Below are 18,798 nucleotides of genomic sequence, written 5' to 3'. Positions count from 1 at the left end.
TGATTGATATATTTATTAATTGTTTGATTGATTGAATGATTGATTGATTGTTTGATGTGTTGATTGATGGATTGACTGACTGACTGATTGATTGATTGATTGATTGATTGATTAGATATATTTTTACAGTTCAGCAGCTAGAGCTGAGGTATGAAGTTGACGTTGTTGTGATTCTTCACGATATCGGAGTCGACGATCATCTTATTAGAACCAAAGCTGTACCAATTATAAAATGGGGCGAAGAACCATCATACACAATAAAGGTAAGGCATTTTATACCTTTTCCTAAAAAAGAACATACATTACACTGTAAAGTTGCAAGCAATGAATGTTTTAGTAAAGACCAATTAGTTTCAATAGTGTGTTTTATATATCCTTTTCCGCACCTGTAACGTAATCAAACGTATTGGAGTATGATGGCTCTTTCACGCTTCCATAGAATTATTTATGATACGAAAGTCATTTTCAAAATATTTCTGAAATGTCAAGGTCTGCAGGTCTCAAATACGGAAATAAACGACATCTAAGCAATATATTGACACTTTTAGACAACATAGAAAGTGCCTTTGAACGATTTGACGAAAATCCACAAATATCCATATACACTTGCTCCGTTACGGATACCTGTGGTATTTGTATTTCTTCCGAGTGCATTTTTTATTTTCATGATGAAAATCTGACATGCCTTGCTAAAGCACAGGTACATTAAAATTGTTAGAAAGTGGCGAAAATTGACTCCTCGTTTATATTGAGCAAATAAGAAGAAAAATAATAAATGTTAGGCAAGTCAGTATGTAAAAGACGATTAACATCTATATTAATTACTTCTATTTTCACTTCTTATTCTGTTGCGTAACTTGCACGTTAGAGAGCTTTTCTACATGCCTCCAAACTAAAAGATTGATTTTATTTTATAAGTAAAACCACTGTCTACAACTCACTGCAATGCTTTAACATCACTTCTTATTTATTGCCCCGTGAAGGCCTAAATTTCGGAATAAATGTCAAAAAATGCATAGACGGGAGCCTTGAAGATGATCGACCTGTAGTTACACCCGCAAATTTACATGTGATTATGCATTTTCGTAATCGGAGTTTTTCGAACTTCGCTGTCGCTTAACAAATACATGGTGTGACAAGTTGTCGATTGTCATTGCTAATCCACTACCTTAAGTCTTTACATCAAATATGTATTATCCAAACATAATTTATGAAAGTGAACATGGTATATATATGTGTATGGAAAAAGATGGTGACATTTGTAAAAACTTAATTCAATCTATCATACTGTGTAATGCCAAAAGTATGTCAAACGTCTTATGAAGATTTTCGTTCAAACAGGCAATCGTGATGGATATTTTCTATTTTGTACGAGAGCTGTATAGTTTGTTTCGTTTAAAGCTGTTTGCGTCCTCAGATGTGCCCGTCTATGACGCTGTATGAAGAATGGATATATTAGAATTTGTTTTCAAAAGTTGCTTTTAGAGGAATCTATCCTAACATTTTACGGAAAATTAAAATGGGACAATATGCACCGGGAATTATACAGAGTAGTACATTCGTATTTAGAAATATTACGAGGGATTCTATTTCAAGATTAGTTTTCTTTCTTGCAATGTTTGCATTGTATAATGTATTACATATCGATGTGATATACACCGTCTTTAAAATGACTTTATATTTACCTTTATTTCAATTTAATCAATGTAGCAGAGAAGGGAAGGCTGTTTGTGATACATCTTAAAACCATAAGAAAACAACTTAGTGATACAGTAAATGAAACGTGGTAAAATTGTTGAGGGATGTCTTATGTTTAAAAAGTACGAATGAGATAGGTTTATCTGAAAAATTGGATGGTAAAACCCTGTTTTAGAACAGATCTGTTATACTTAGATATACTGCTTTAATTTCTTTAAAGGCGATAGTGACATAGAAATACGTAAACAGCAAATTATCTTTTTTCCTACTATTTCAGACGCTGATTAGAACAGATCAGCTCTATTCTGGCTTCGTTAGATGCTGGCCATATCATAATTAGTAAAGTTTGTAATTAAATAAAAGACCAAATTATTTCTATACTCTAATCAAATCAAATTTAGTGTTAAGATCATAATCAGTATGGTTGAAAATATCTGCAAACACACTGGGCTGCAATAACCGACTGTGAAAAATAATTAAAAAATAGTGACATACTTTTATCTTTCAGTTCAAAAGTATCGCACCAATAGCTAACAAGAACCGCAGTAATATGACAGAAGAATGTCCAATAATTGAATTAGAAAATGAAAATGAACTCTACTGCTTTGAGAAGGTGATTGTGAAAGAAATCCTAGGACATATCAATAATGATACAAGTTTTAAAAGTCAAGTAAGTACACGAACATAATAGATCATTTCTGCTACAGTGAATGTTTAATGCCATAATTTAAGATTTATGTTTGTGTTTTTGGTCTTTTGTCACAAAAACATTGTAGGTCAAATCACAACTTTCCGACTATTACTGAAGGAAGAAAATCCCGGGAGTCTTTTCTGGTATGATTTCAGTATCAATTGGGCAGCAACCTTAGACGATTATTAGCAAAGCTAACCGAACATGGTTCGAACCCATAGAAATGGTTCGGAGCCGCGACCTTACATCCTAAACAAGAAAACATTAAGCAAAGCTACTTATAACATATTCATTTATACACATCTTTAAGGGTTAATGGAACCTGAAACGTGGATATTCTTTTCCATTTTGTAGTTCAAATTTTATATCTGGTGTGTGACGTCATTTGTGAATCGGTTTCAGGTGTTCCGTCGCTTTTAAAATTCTAAACAATGAAATTTCAATTTAACTCTGGCTAAAGAACATATTTATATCATTTATAATATAATTGTAATTGCAGATGCGTATGTAATAAAAAGATAATTAGATTTGTATAGATAAACATGCATTTGATATTTCGCGGAATAGTCTTGCGCTCCTGAAGTCGCGCAATATTTCCGCTGCATAACTTGTACATATTTGCCGATACAAATCTTATAACCTATCATTATAAGATCTGCACAAAAATATGCATCAGGTATTCTTTAAAGCTATCAAAGTCCATTTGTTCAGCTTTTTGATAGCGGTAAATAAGTAATATGAAGCAAAGAACAAATGCAAGCCAATGAATCAATCACTGAGTATGAAATATACATGAACATAGTCGGTGAACAAATTGACAGAGTTTACTTCATGCACTTTACTTTTTATATGATAGAACAATATCATTTAACAGAAGATCAGGCATAATCCTGGTGTTGACACTAGGATTATCTGATGTAAGGTACCAAACGATGTATTTAATTTTCTACACATGGTTTTCTGTTCTTAAAATAATAGTCCTTAAACACAGCAAACAGAATAATCATTTTGAATAGAAACAAACCTACTTTACCTCTTTATTAAAAAAAAAGCATGATAGAAACCATGCTGACATGCTGATGTAACATATAGGTTGTCTCATACAATCTGATTGGTTTCCGTAAGCATATGTTTCACGATCCTAGAATACTACGTATAGGCAGTCGATTGACATACAACATAAAATACATCTATTAAAGACACGCTTCCGCTTACAGTCATCTCCACGGAAACGCCCATTATGAATAAACCCATGAACAGATATAAATAGAGAATATTAGGTTACTGTCTGATAAATTTAAATTTATTAGGCGAGTTGAAGAAAATATATTAGGCGAGGCTGTGCCGAGCCTTATATATTTTCGTAGACGAGCCTAATAAATTAAAAGTTTTCAGACAGTAATCTAATATTCTATTTATCCTACCTGTTCAGAAAATAGGGGGGAAAAATCGTTGGAAAGAGCAACAGCGTGTAGACTTGACGTCTATACGACGTTTGCAAGTGCATTTCTATTTGTGGATGAAATTGAAAAAATGCAATAACTTTTTTGTTTCTGGATAAAAACTTTTGATATTACCACTTATTTTCTTAGTTAGAACATTTCCAATACAATGATAACGGTTTCTATGAAAAATTCGGAAAAAAAGGTGTTTTCAAAATTTCCGGCTGAAGTGCTGTAAAAGTGAAAAATAGCAATAACATTTTTGTTTCTGGATAAAAACCTATAATTTGACCACTCATTTTCTAAGTTCAAGCATTTCCAATACAATGGTGACGGTTTCAATGCAAACTTTTGATAAAATATGTGATTTCAAATATTCCCGCAAAAGTGATATCTTGACACTGACTAGATAAAGCAAAGTTTATTAGGCAGGCCGATTTTATGCTATATCTTGTATGAGGGTAGGATAAAATTTATTATTCTAAAGACTTTGTTGAATCCAGTAATAGGAAAACAAAACAATACAAAAATAAAAGAAAATTCAGTCTGGATGTCAACTTCTTTTAACGAAATTTTCTAGGTTGAGGTGAGAGGCGCTGATGTATTGTCGGCTCTTATTACGGAAAAGCTGAAATGGAAACTGGTTTTTATCTTTCATGAAACAGCAACAGGTACGTGAAGCAGCACTTATTTTTCTATTTCTTGAATTTCATCTGCAAGAAAGGTAGAAGATGTAGCTATGAAATTTACGATTTGGTATGTCTTTCAAATACATGACTTAAACGATCAAGTTATGTATCGTAACAAATTGCCAGTAGATCAATGTCAGGTTAATTATCTAAACATCTAAATTAGTCCGTAGTTTACAGTTTGGTATATTTATACTATGAACCTATCAGACTAATTGCTTTCCTTCACAGAAATGGAAGCCGCACGAGTGGTTGATATTTTGTCTAAAACCGGAATAATGATTGTCATCTACAATTTGGACACAATCACCGATCTCATTCAAATACTACTGGAGGCATATCAACGAATCGTTCCGACACATACGGAAATCAATTTTGCTGTTCTCTGTAAATTCGACTGCATACGTACACTGTTTTACAGGGTAAATATCTTCCACACGTCAAAATCTTCAATTCTGGCCGGTCTTTACGTAGAACTCAAATAAAACTTCAGAGTGAAATAATAGAAATTTGTCTTTGAAAAGCACTTTCATGCTTGCATGTCTAAAGAAATTAAGGTGACGAAAATAATTTGTTGGCACCATTTAGTAATTCCAATGTATATAAAACATATCATTTTAATTGTGCATTGCTGCGATATTTCTGTTTTCCAAAGTTTCAGTTACAATAACACTGAAAGATATATCTTAAAACACTTTTCATTGTATAGGCAAACCGATTTGATAAGGATAATCCGTCGACAAAGTCCTTGTTGAGGCAGTTTTCTAGATGGCTTGTAGTAATTTACGATCATCATTTCAATTTGTCAGCGACCTTGAGAGACTGTGCTAAAGAGCTGGACAACATTGCTGTTATCGCATTTCCTCAAGTCACTCCGGATAATGCTGAAAAGGTTGTTGTCTTATGTCTTTTTCTTGCTGGTTTAAGAAACTTTTGTATTATACATGTTATATGTCTTTATGTCTTAGATTACCCGTAATCATTTTTCTTTGCATATGAAGTTGTATGTATAACTCTAAATAGCCTTGTTTTGTGTATCTAAAACCTTTTTTTAAAGTCGTTGATACAAGGCGTTCTTAATGATTCCCTAAAGAAGTAAGATGCGTTATACGTAAAATAATCTACTTCTAAAGTGAAATGAAATAGAATCTAAAAAAGTCCCTATTTTAGAGAAGTGACACATATAATAAGCTGCTTTAATTAAAAAAGTATGTTTCAAGTAGTTTATAATTATCATTCTTATTTAGAAGTTTGAAGGAGGGATGCAAGTTGTGTCAAAGAAGGATTGAATTGAACGTTGTAGTTTTTATAAAAAAAAACAATAATTAATGCATGTAATTTAATGATAGGATGTAAATATACTGTGTAGTTATCCAACCAAACTAATAGATTTCATATTCACAACTAATTTTTGTGTAAATGAATTCAAGCCTCTCTAAGTTGCAATTTCTGATGCTTATCTGTCTATGATAGGCTTTCCACAAAACCCTCCACAATGTTGTTCTAGAACACGCATTTGATCTTTCTGTCGATGAAGGTGGATCTGAAACCAACCTCACAGCTGTTACGGATGTAAACATTACTAAGGATATAATTTCAGATCTTCGAAAGGTAAATATACATATACATTACGTTATTTATACAGATGTCCCCTTATATCTGATATTTTAAATGCGCCCATATGGTCTATAAGGTCTGAAAATCAAATAAATAATATGTAATACATGTAAATAATAAATATTGTGAACAATTGCAAGTTTCAGTTGATATCACAGGATTATAATAACAATAACTTGATCTGAGATGTTGTGTTTGGTTTGATTTGATTTTACCACGTTAGAATTTGCCAGGCTAGTGGCATCTGATCTGTACAATCTACGAGAAACGAATACAACTTCCCAGATGAAGCTTTTGATGTAATGGCCCTTTTGTTATATATCCATGTACTTCAAAGTTGTTTATGTAAACTACACACCGTAATATTACAGAGGAACAGTTTCAATTAGCATGTTTTTTGAAACGTTATAACGCCAGTCTTGTTACGCTCTTCTTATGCATCGTTCACATCTAGAATTGATGGTAGAATTGCTATAAAATAGGGTATGCGAAGCTTTAACGAAAAGAAATGCGCACCTGTAAGGGTTGGTGTATGTCTGAGCTATGGTATCATTTTAAGCATTCCTATCTAAAAATGTTAAATAGCTTCAATAATGAAACTTAAAAGGAGTAATCTTATTTATACTGTCTTTAATTAATGAAACGAATGACGTTTGATGCCAGGAAACTAGTTTTGACTTCCTAGCGGTGTTATTGTCAATTAACGTTCATTGTGCTCTTTATGTTTGCCACTTACACGATGATATTATTGCATCGGTGTGCGATTGCATACATTTACATCGGCGGCGTTGTTCTTTAAATGTGTCGTTTCGTTTTTACCCGTTTTCTTGTTGTTTCTACAATATTTAATTGCTATATATCAAATGAAACTTCGAACTATTTATAACAACTCTAGCTAATCAAATTTGGCGTATAAAGAAGTTCTTTGGAAACACAGATTTACAAAATGGTGTAACAGATGTATGGACTTCCTGTTCAAATGTTTCTTTAAAATGAATAAACAATGTCAGTCTTGTCTTGTAGATACATGGATATAAAAATAAGGTAGTTGTTATGATGCCAACTGAATATTATTTGTTTGTTTTCCGTGAAAAATAAGGTAGCTGTTACGATGCCAACTGAATATTATCTTTTTGTTTTCCGTGACAAACAAATATATCTCACCGTGAAGTGAGGCAATTTTATATTTTCACGAGGGCGTAACCCGAGTGAAAACGTGGTTCATATTCACGAAATATGGACATATTTTCCTTTTATTATAATCTCATTTACTTTGAAAACATATTTCAATTGCAGCGCCGAAAATAGACGCTCATCATTAAAAGTAAAGCCAGAGTCAAGTGACGTTAAAAGAGATGCAAGCGGCATAAAGTTTCATTTTAAGTTATTTGAACCGTGAAATCAAAGCACGATTACAGTTTCCATACCGTTTTACCCGAATATATAAGTTTTATAATAAGTTTAAATACACAATATACAGGTAGATCGGCAAACCTTTATCATTTACAATGGGTTTGGATTGATTATATAACACTAAATTACAAACATCAATTTGTTCTACAGGAAGCTAGAAATTGGCGTCCTGTAAGTAAATGTGAGGGTTTTCGAATAGACACATTAATGTGGACACACAGTGGCCGTGACTTTAATAATGTTGGGTACGTGTCAAAACATGGCGACTTGGTCGTGTTTGCTGATTTGTTCCCGAATACAAAGTACGGCTACAATGGAAGGATGTTTCAAGTTTCAACGCTGCATGTAAGCATAATTACAGCTTATGGAATGAAGTGTAATGTTTGTCTTCTTATAACATAATGTAACAGTTATATCGATTTTCATTTGAGAGTATTATTGCTTGAAGGCTGCCAAAGTGTGAAGAAAAAATCCTGTTTCGTTTATTCTAATATAGTATATGTGTTTAATTAAATTAGAAATACAAAATATTTTTCATACAGGAGTCGATCTCCTGTCTAAGTCGAACATTTCTTGCACGAATGTTGCATTTTGTCCTTATAATTCATATTTCTAGAATATATGTTAGATTTATTAACTAAGTTATCAGAATATTTGAATTATAGTACGAACCGTTCGTCATTAAAAAGGAGGAAAATGGAACAGTGTCCTATGGCGGTGTATGTATGGAGCTTCTACAGGAATTGTCCATGACCCTAAACTTCACGTAAGTTATGCTTCCGCTTAATCAATTAGAATCATTTATACTTATTTTGTTTCAGTGCTCTTTATTAGAATATGCAGTCGAGTACAACGTATTTTCTTTTTTTTTGTGATACCATTTACTAGATTCAATATGGTGGTTAATTTGCACACGTCCATTACTATATGGCCATTTAAAAATCTACACCTCCATACATACATTCAACTGGTAAAGGGCTTTGACATACCAGGACGAATATCAGAAGTAAACTAAACTTTAATCCTTTTTAAGCCCCCATAGTGATGTGTGTGTGCATGTGTGCATGCGTGTGTGTGGTGGGGTGGGGTGTGGTATTTAAGCATATAGTGTACGTACGTCCCGAAATATTGTATGCCCAACTCCTCCCACACTATAGGCTGATTTGCTTCAAACCTTCATAGATAAACAAGCTTGATGGGCAGGTGTCTATAAAGGAAGGAACTTTTGCTGTGACTACTTTATACCGCAGTTATGACCCTTTTTATAGTTTTGCTATATAGAATATAGAGAAAAATCTTGTGTGTCAAACTCCTCAAATACTATTGAAAGGTTATGCTTGAAAAGTTCATAGATGAATGACCTTGATGTAAAGATGTCCATGTTAAATAATGGTCATTTTCATTTTAGAATTGTGGCCCTTTCTTAATGTCACAAAAGGCCATAGTGAAGAAATTTGGTGTGTTCAACTCATACAATTTTTGAAGGAATGGATTCCAAGGTGCTCAGATGCACAATATTATAAAGAATGGGCTGTGACTATTTTGACCAGTGTTATGGCCCGTTGTAAATTTCACTATTTCGGCCATATTGAAGACATTTTGTGTGTTCAAGCCCTCATACATTTTGAAGGAATGGGTTCAAAATTGCATAGATGAAGAACCTTGATATTAAATTTCACAGTATGTGAGGGCATCCGTGTCCTGTGGACACAATTCTTTGTTTTTGTTTTGGGTTGGGGGTGTGGGCGACGTCTTGAGACACCGTCCAACACAAGTGTCCATCTTTTGATGGTAGAGGAAGATCCTAAGTGCTCCTCTCTGCAGTACTTTATCATGGGCGGTCACCTGGGTAGAACCAACGTCCTTTCATAAGCCAGCTGGATGACTTCCTCACCTGAAGAAATCTACATTCCAAGCGATATTTCGAACTCACATCGGTAAGGGACAAGTGATTCGTAGCGAGCAACGACGGTGTCCCGCATTTTGTTTACTCAAAATCCAATAACAAGCAAGAAAATCAACTAAATTTTCGATCGTCGTATATGATTTGATTTAAAATTCAATAGACGTAACCTATGTGTACTTCATTATACAGGTACAATCTAACAGAACCTCCAGATCAAACTTGGGGTGCTCAGCAGCCAGGGAATGAATTAGTATTTAATGGAATGATAGGGCAATTACAACGCGAGGTCAGTGAACACTTAGATTTCAAAACGTTCAAAGGAATCCGTTCACATTATTGGCAACGGGTTGACTAAAGTATCCTTGTTGCATTTCGACGGAAATGAACCATTTGATGTATATTTTTGAATTTGTTTAATGAAGAGATACTATTTTCTCACAAAAGCTGCAAACCATTACCTTGAACATTCTGTACTTAAAATCATAAATATGCATATAACTGTGTGTTGCAAATGCTTGATTTTCCTACTCATTGATTAGTTTAAAAAAGCTAAACATTGAATTAAGCTTGAACTTGATAAGAACGGATAACTGATTTTTTACATTGACTAATGTAGAAATATGTATTAATGTATTTGAAAAATATTCAGACAAATGTGTACATTTTAAAGCACTGTATCTAAGCTACTCTAGTGCAATTTCAAAATCCGCGAACATCATTTAAATTACTACATTATTTATCAGGTATTTAAGTCATGCTTGTTATGAAACTTAAATGAATTGTCTGTCGATACATTTGTATCAGTTTTATTTCCTAAACTTCTGTGTTCTCCGGAGCACTTATCACATACATAAATACCATATTAACGTGTGTTACTATTTTGGTTTACAGGAAGTTGACATTGTTGCGGCTGATATAAGCATCCAGAAAGAACGAGAAATGGTGATGGACTTTATGTTTCCGTTTTATTATGGATACACTTCCGTTCTGTTGAAGAAGCCAGACCCAAATGCTCGAAAATGGAGAACACTAGTAGATCCTTTCCAATGGGAAATTCTCATGACGATTGGTATAAGTCTTCCAATTGTTTCTCTGATGGCATTTCTCCTTGAAAAGTAAGACACAGGGAGAGAGAGTTAACATTGTTGTATTTAGTATGTTTTGCATGGAAGGTATAGAATGTATATTGGGCCCTTAGAATCAAAATGCCACATTATGTAAAAGTTGTGCTACGGTGACATTCATACCAGACAAATACATGAAAACATTTTGATCCAGATATTTTTCAGTAAAATGCATAACATGTACAATGCTCACTTTCTGATTGTTTAATTTGTGTAAGACAAAATTTGATAACTTAAGATATATTCATGTTGCTAACAATTAAGCCTTTATTTTCCCGCATTTTTCCCTTTATGTACATGTATAACATGTACAATGTACACTTACTGATTCTTAATTTTGCGTAAGGCTTATTTTGATAGCTTATTTGAATCATACATGTTTCAATGTATATCAATGTTGCTAACAGTAATATCATTATTTTATTCATTTTCATGTATGTATATGTGTAATCTCATTCTCCTGTTAACAGTACCTTATCTACCAGTATTTATTTCCTTTTTTCACTTTTTCAGTAGAATGAATAATAACAACCTTTATGTAACCAACCATGTAAGCTGTAAAATTGTTTACCAATAACTATGTACACAATGTTGTATATGTTATTTAATAAACATTCTGTTCTGTTCTGATATCCCTCAGATGGAATATTCTTACCAAATTAGCATTTAGGTACATTGTATTTCATCAGCTGTAAATTATTATAAGAAGTAATTCGCAAGTATTCTTTCTTGTGTAGTTAACAAGTTTAAAGGACTTTCTGTAGATGCATGAGCTGAATGCGACATAACTCTTAAATTTAATTCCTCCTGACATAGTTTATGAAATATAAAGAAAGTTTAGGATGATAGACACAATTTTGGACACTACAAGTATCATCAGCGACTTGATTTTATCTTTACACATGTTGTATTCGCCAGCTAAAGAAGTTTCCTGTAAATGTCCAATTTGGGTACGTTACTGTTCGATTTTCAATAGGGTTTGGGAATAATGCAAGTTATTAATCAAGTCACAATTTACCCAAATTTCGCATAAACTGAAATGTTTCAGATTCAATCCATTTTACAATGATCCTGAGAATGCACGAATAGCTACAGAAAACTACGGTCTGCATACTTTTCATGACTCGTTCTGGTATATGTATGGAGCATTACTGTCACAAGGTATATAAGGTTTGTTTACAGAATACCGTACCGTACCGACTTCTGTGAAAGGAATCATTTTGCAAAGTATTCGTTAAAAAAGGTCTCTGGTAATAAAAAGTGAAAGGTTAGGGTAGATTTAGCTGGAGCACAGATCACAACAAACACAGCCAGGAGGCCATGAATAGCAAAAAGTTTATCTCGTAGCATTTTATTATTTGGGTATTAATACCAATAACATTTGATCTGTCTCGTAATCTCTCTTCTAAAACTTACTACGTTAACGTTATTTAACGGACCATCAATTAATAATTGTAATATTTATATGCAACAATTTATTAAGAAATGAAATGATATTTTTCGGTGTTCATGCGAATTGGACGACACAATCGGATCGGCAAATCCATGAATCATATTTAATTTGCCGATCCTATTCTGTCGTTCATTTCGCATGAACACCGAAAAAAATAGTTTCATTTCTTATATTTACATTATATTTCCTTTCCATTTGTAAACAAGATAGTATTATAAATTGCACCTATTTTGTCATTTAACTTTAAAAACAGCTTCTATTCTGTTCACCAACTGCGACGTCATCTAAGGAACGTTCTCCCTAACTATATGCGGACGTCGTCAAAACAGCGGTCGGTTATCGCTAAGCATCGATGACGTAAATTTCGCGCCTTTCCTTTTGCTGTTCATACGAAATGAACGTCATAATTTTCAATGGAAAAGAATAGGGCGAATGTAAATATTGATACATGACTGAAATATGTATTTGCGACATAGTTAATCTTCTAGATGTGTTGACATGTTAAAACTGTTTGCTTGTCGGATTAGCGCCATAGTATTCAAGTCCATTTATACTACTGTCATACGTTACAGGTGGTGTTAATTTACCAGAATCTATCGCCGGACGAACGTTTGTTAGCTGTTGGTGGTTGTTTTCTATTGTTGTTGTTGGAACTTACTGTGGAAATTTGATCGCCTTTTTGACAGTAACTAAGGATAAACCGCCATTTGAAACACTTAATGAAATGGCAGACTTAAAGGGGACCTACAAATGGGGACTACAAGAAGGGACCAATTGGGAAACTGTTTTCAAGGTAATATCGCTGTATATATTTCAATGCATACATAATGCTTTACATAAATGTTGCACTAAACATTTAATTTAGTTTTATTTAAACTAAATACAGTCACGTAAAAGAAACGTGTTTCCCCATTTCCGTTCATGATGTGCTCTTCTAACGTACTGGTAAAACTAAGGAATAGATCATGTTTGAGCTTACATGTAGATTTAATATATTCTAACGATGAAAGGTATCATTTAGGCTGAGCTTATACCCGACAAAACTCTTGAGAATTAGAGCGTGCATTTTTGTCAAGAATGCCTTTCGAAAATTGGCAAACTTCAACTATAACGTACTTTCTGACTACTTTCGGTGTCTTGAAATAAAATGAAGAAGTAATATTGCTTACGTTTTTTTTTTATAATTTCAAAGACATCAAACAGAGGTGAATTCAGACGGGTAGGTAATGCGCTTATGGAGTTTAATGAAACCGACCCATCTGTTTTTGCAAAGGACATAAAAACACAGCTGGCCAAAGTCAAAAATGGTGGCTATGGATGGATAGGTAATACTGTATACCTGTTTTTTAAATGACATTTACATGCCTGAAATAATTATATTATAAGAAGTAACAAAATGTTATCAAGAGTGTAAGCAAATGAATTTATGAAGGAATTTGCAATCTGAACTCTTGATGAATAATAGCATGTGTTCGTAAATGGATGTATGGTGAAAAATTATGGTAATAAACCCGTAATGACAATCGACATTTTAGTTTTATTCTGACTCTCCGTAGGCGATTTTGGCACCCTCCGGATGTAATATAGAAATGTTTTACAATGAAGTAGCATGCCGAAGTAACATAAAAACTTGTCACCATGCCAATTGCCGACTGTCATTAAGAGTCAGCAATATTAAGTTTATAGCTCCTGTAGATATCCACTTCAAAATTTAAAGTTAAGTTTATGATTTAGAATGATATTAACATCTATATCGAGAACATCGTCCTTAAGAATCTTCGTGCATATATATTTACAATTGCAAGTCGATTGGATTGAAAATTTTGAATAAGAAAACTCTGAAAAGCAGCAGTACCACAGTTTTAAGGAGGATAGATCAACTGGAATAGTGGAATTCATTCTATTTTATACTTTATCGAATTTCTATTATTTAAGGACATATGCCTATTTAAGATGTACTTGATCAAATGTGAAATTGTTTTGCTATTTAAGGTGACACAGTAGTCATGGAGCTTGAAATGGAGAAAGACTGTGAACTGATGATGATCAAAGAAAAGTTTCTACCTTTAAAATATGCGTTCGGATTTACTAATAATTCGCCGCATGTTCAAATTTTCACAAAACAGTAAGTTTTTTTTTAGCTCACCTGAGCCAAAGGTGAGCTTTTGTGGCCGCTCGATGTCGGTCGTCCGTCGTCCGTTCCGTCGTGCGTCGTGTGTCAACAATTTGTAAAAAAAATTCTTCAAAACCACTAGTCAGATTTCCACCAAACTTCCAAAATTGTTCAAATTGAGCCCCTTGGATGAAAAGAGGCCCCGCCCCGGGGGTCACAAGTTTTACATAGACTTATATAGGAAAAAACTTTAAAAAGATTCTTGTCTGAAACTGCAAGACCTTGGCCTTTGATATTTTGTATGTAGCACTGCCTTGTGGTCCTCTATGAAGATTGTTCAAATTGTGCCCCTGGTGTGAAAAGAGGCCCCGCCTCTCGGGTCCCAAATTTTACATATACTTATAAAGGAGAAAACTTTAAAAATCTTCTTGTCTGAAACTGCAAGGCCTATACTTTTGATATTTGGTGTGTTGCATTGCCTTGTGGTCTTTTACCAAAATTGTTTAAATTATTACCCTGGGGTGAAAAGAGGCCCTGCCCTGGGGGTCCCAAGTTTAACATAGACTTATAAAGGGGAAAAAAAATCTTCTTGTCTGAAAGTTTAAGGCCTAGGCCTTTGATATTTGGTATGTAGCATTGTCTAGTGGACTTCTAACAAGATTGTTCAAATTATGCGTCTGGAGTGAAAAGTGGCCCCACCCTTGGGGCCACTTGTTATATGAGTTATATAGGAAAAAAATACTTCAAAAATTATCAGATCACATTTCCTAGACTGTTTAATTATATTTACCTGATGTACCCAAGTGATTACGGGTCACCTTACTGTGACCTTGACCTACTGACCTACTTTCTTGTTTTTAAGATACAGCCTAAAAATTTGGATGACATGTACAGTTTTGCATACCGATCTTAAAAACTGACTTTCAGTGACCATGAATGTGACCTACTGACCTACTTTCTTAATATCTTAGCATTAGTTTACCATTTGAAACATGTGGCTCATATTATTCAGGTGAGCGATTGAGGGTCATCACGACCCTCTTGTTTTTGTTTTAATCCACTGTTATATTTACTTCTTATACAATATTTTCTAAGCTGCATATTTGATAATATACAACTTCGTGGAAATTATAAACATGTAATTCAAATCTGAAAATGAGGAGTATTTATCATCTTTATGTAATAATAATTAACTAAAATAGTTTGGATCTTGTCAAAATTATTTATTTTGATTGCCTTAAGTAAAAGAAATTTTAATATATATACATAAGCGTAACTTCAATAACATCTTAAACAATTTAAATACTGATATAACATTTACAATAGAAATAGCAAAGGATAGCCTTTCATTTATGAAACACAGACATGATTCATAACGGAGGAGATAGAAATCAGTATTTAAATATTCGCCAAAGTATAAGACAATAACATTATGCATATTAATTATTCTATGAATTATACTCGTATAATTATAAAATGACACAATTGCCCACGCTAATTAAAGACGACATGCAAATAGCGCTGAAAGACCTTAAAACAAACTTACGAATACACTTGTATCGCGACATAAATCATAATAATTCTGTATTAAGGTATTGGACACGTAATAGTGTACCTCCTTTCGAAGATACCATAAATCTACCTTGAGTTATTTTTCTGGAAGGCGTAGGTTCAAGCCCCACTAGGACCAAATATTTTTAACATTTTTTCTTTTTTCTAGTAAGTTCAATTGTTTTTCAAGACTTATTATTGACTTATTGTACAAAAGCGGATTTTGATTTCCATGTGATAAGCCATTTCTTGTTGTTTAAAGTGAATTTTGCCACTGATACAGTAGGGAGCAGGGCTAGACATCTTTGAAAATACTCAGTTACATGCGGTAAAAATACCTTATTTTACATTTACTCTTTATTTTGCATATTGTGAAAGAAATGTAGGTAGATTTTACTTCTGCCCCATGGTTAGTTTTTAATGAAGTGAGCAAAATTTAAAACTGTGTCACAGGACTCGGCCATACTTTTTCAGTGCTGGAGCTAAATTTCTGTCCGATTAAATCCTTTTACTTGAGGCTCCCTTGAAAAAATGTTCTCGACAGTTTCATTTCGTGTTTTATAATTGTTTACCAATACTTTGAGGTTTCTTTTATCAAAGTTATTGGTAAATGAATTCTCTGGTAATCACTTTGAAATTTGTCTCTATTTGAGCTTGAGGAAATATCATACATTAAACACAATTTAAAAAAAACACACGGTAAAAGTTATTTAAAAAATGCAATACAGTGTGAAACAATGTTAACTTTAAGACTGTATCAAGTTAATGCAATTCTTTAAACATTACTTTTACGGGTCCACTACCTTAAGTAAACTAATCCAAAAGAATTTACCATATTTATTAACAAACTCAAAGATAGGTAAGACGACATACTTCAGCCTTCGAATTTATACAAATATTCACTAATTTAAAAGCAACACCAGCCCACTTTACAATATAAAGTAACAACAACGAACAGGTCATACTGTTCTTTTGTCAACATATAGATGAAAGTTAGTTTTACCATTTCAAAAGAAAACAACTTTTGTTTATGCTTCATACATATATATTCATTTTCTCATAATCTACCTATAGTGCCTTTTTGTTTTTGAAGTGTTCTTTCTATTTATCATTTCAAACACTATGATAAATGCCCGATCATAATTGCTCGATTGATGTTTTTGTTATTAGATTTTCGACATAGGCTGAATCCATGTTCAAACTGGGATTCTGATAAATATTGAAATGTACCAAGCATATAAATATTTTCATATTGAAAGCAAGAATCCATCCATGGAACTGCTACATACTCCAGGCACGATGTTTAAGAAAAAAAAACTATTGTACAATTTTGATGTTGAAATACTTGTATTTTCATGAAATAATTATATTTATTTTTACTAGAATTCTGTCGATTCACGAATCGGGACTTTTGCAAGTGTGGAAAAGACGTTGGTGGCCTAAATCTAAGGAAGTATGTGCAGGCTCTATCATTGCTGAGGCTAAGCCAATCAAAATAATTGACGTCCAAAGTGCATTCTACGTGGCTACAGGGGGAGGCTTTATTGGTTTCTGTGCCTTCTTAATTGAATTGTGTGTTGGACGTTTGCAGCAGCGAAGACACAAACACCTGTCACAGCAGAATGAAAGTAGAGCAAAGGAAAACGGCACTGTAGCAAACAAATCTCCAACGTTGAAATGACTCATTCGGTATAGTTGTCTTTGCTGGTTCAGTCATATATGCTTTGGAGCTCTGTCAGCAAGGCTTCTGCATGCAATTCTATGTATCGAAATGTTTTGTCATTTGTAGAACTGCTGCAGGTCACCAGTCCAGATACTGGTAGATTTTACTTTCTTTTCTAAACCCCGGTGATAGAATGTTTGTTTCGTAGATTTACTACTTTGTGTTAACTGAGGTAGAATTGCTTGTGAGAATGGTGTTACTTTTAAAAAACCGTGCGTTCAAATGTAGTTTCTTTGTGTAATTGATACTATGGATTCACTCATGTTTCATGACACTAATGTATAGCTTCGTATGGATGGATATTGAGGAAAGGAGTCATATGTTTTACGCAATTATGTTTAAAGGAACAACTACAACTTGTATGCAACAATCAAGATCATACTGAGTATGAGAGTAATGTCTTAGGTGTAAATAAGGTCAAAGAACATAAATAAACACTGCAGATATCGTGCAATTAACAATTACCTATTTCAAAGAATTCATTTCACTTGTCAATATGAATTGGAAAAATGAAATATGTCATTCGTAACAACATTTTATGTTTATGGCTTGAAAGTTCGTGATTTCTGCTATTTCCTGAAATATAAATCAGTGGAATTACACTATACAGGACATTTACATAAGTATTGCAATTAAGTCTTGCGCATAACGACAACCATGGTAATGACGCACATTAGCCCGACAGAATATTTTGCAGTATATATAAATTATTCTAACACTTTTAATATATTTTTATATAAACAAAAAAGGATTTTACCGTGTATTGTCTTGTCGATTAAAACACGTTTCGCAAAATGCCCTACGTTTGGTTATTCCGGTTTACTCCGTCCATTTATGCCTAAAAAGGATTCCAGATTAGTATCCCTTCCTGGTGTAATTCGAACCTGTTAGAATGGAAATAGAATTTAGTTTTGCGAAGGCCTGAGTGATTAATTACGATGCATCTGAAAGAAAAAACGTGTTTTATTTGCCAACAAAGCATGCAAAACTAATTATCTGTTTTCCAAATAGTTATTTTAATCATTCTTATTTTGTGATTAACATGTATTAATCTTTACCTAAAGGTCTTTACAGAGACCTGCATGTTATATTTCGTACTGAAACATTTGATTAGATGTTCTTGTTAAATATCATACTCTTGGGAATAAAAACATTACAAAATCATTTTGAATTCTTTAGCTTCTCATGGACGTTTTAGATTTACAGCTTAATTTATGCTGCGGAAAAGCATGACAGCTCTGTTAGGGGCATATCAATATCTACATTTCCCGAAAGATTTTAATCAATGCAAAAGTTAACTCATAGTCGACTAGATCGAAGCAGTTATAAATGAAATTCAACAGAAGAAATGGAGATTGCATATCCCGGCTCTGTCAGC

The 18,798-nt window shown here is 33.3% G+C and overlaps 1 protein-coding gene across 3 annotated transcripts in view; it reads left to right on the top strand.

Annotated features, from left to right (window-relative positions):
• LOC123554171 (glutamate receptor 2-like) overlaps window positions 1–18,585 on the top strand; it is a 75,892-nt gene extending 57,307 nt beyond the window's left edge. For all 3 annotated transcript variants that reach the window (XM_045344120.2, XM_045344122.2, XM_045344121.2), the window contains exons 3-17: window positions 130–263; window positions 2,207–2,368; window positions 4,412–4,502; window positions 4,752–4,942; window positions 5,230–5,412; window positions 5,994–6,131; window positions 7,701–7,895; window positions 8,216–8,316; window positions 9,646–9,742; window positions 10,348–10,571; window positions 11,629–11,741; window positions 12,606–12,826; window positions 13,226–13,358; window positions 14,026–14,158; window positions 17,081–18,585. In XM_045344120.2, coding sequence (XP_045200055.2) covers window positions 130–263; window positions 2,207–2,368; window positions 4,412–4,502; window positions 4,752–4,942; window positions 5,230–5,412; window positions 5,994–6,131; window positions 7,701–7,895; window positions 8,216–8,316; window positions 9,646–9,742; window positions 10,348–10,571; window positions 11,629–11,741; window positions 12,606–12,826; window positions 13,226–13,358; window positions 14,026–14,158; window positions 17,081–17,378 — 2,414 coding nt within the window. In that variant the 3' untranslated portion in view covers window positions 17,379–18,585. The remainder of the gene's footprint in view (window positions 1–129; window positions 264–2,206; window positions 2,369–4,411; window positions 4,503–4,751; window positions 4,943–5,229; window positions 5,413–5,993; window positions 6,132–7,700; window positions 7,896–8,215; window positions 8,317–9,645; window positions 9,743–10,347; window positions 10,572–11,628; window positions 11,742–12,605; window positions 12,827–13,225; window positions 13,359–14,025; window positions 14,159–17,080) is intronic.
• The last annotated feature ends 213 nt before the right edge of the window (window positions 18,586–18,798 follow it).

This window comes from Mercenaria mercenaria, chromosome 7 (genome assembly GCF_021730395.1).
Source record: "Mercenaria mercenaria strain notata chromosome 7, MADL_Memer_1, whole genome shotgun sequence".
NCBI classification, from domain to species: Eukaryota; Metazoa; Mollusca; class Bivalvia; order Venerida; family Veneridae; genus Mercenaria; species Mercenaria mercenaria.
The sequence above is the reverse complement of the archived record's forward strand: the minus strand, read 5'-3'. Positions and strand labels throughout refer to the sequence as shown.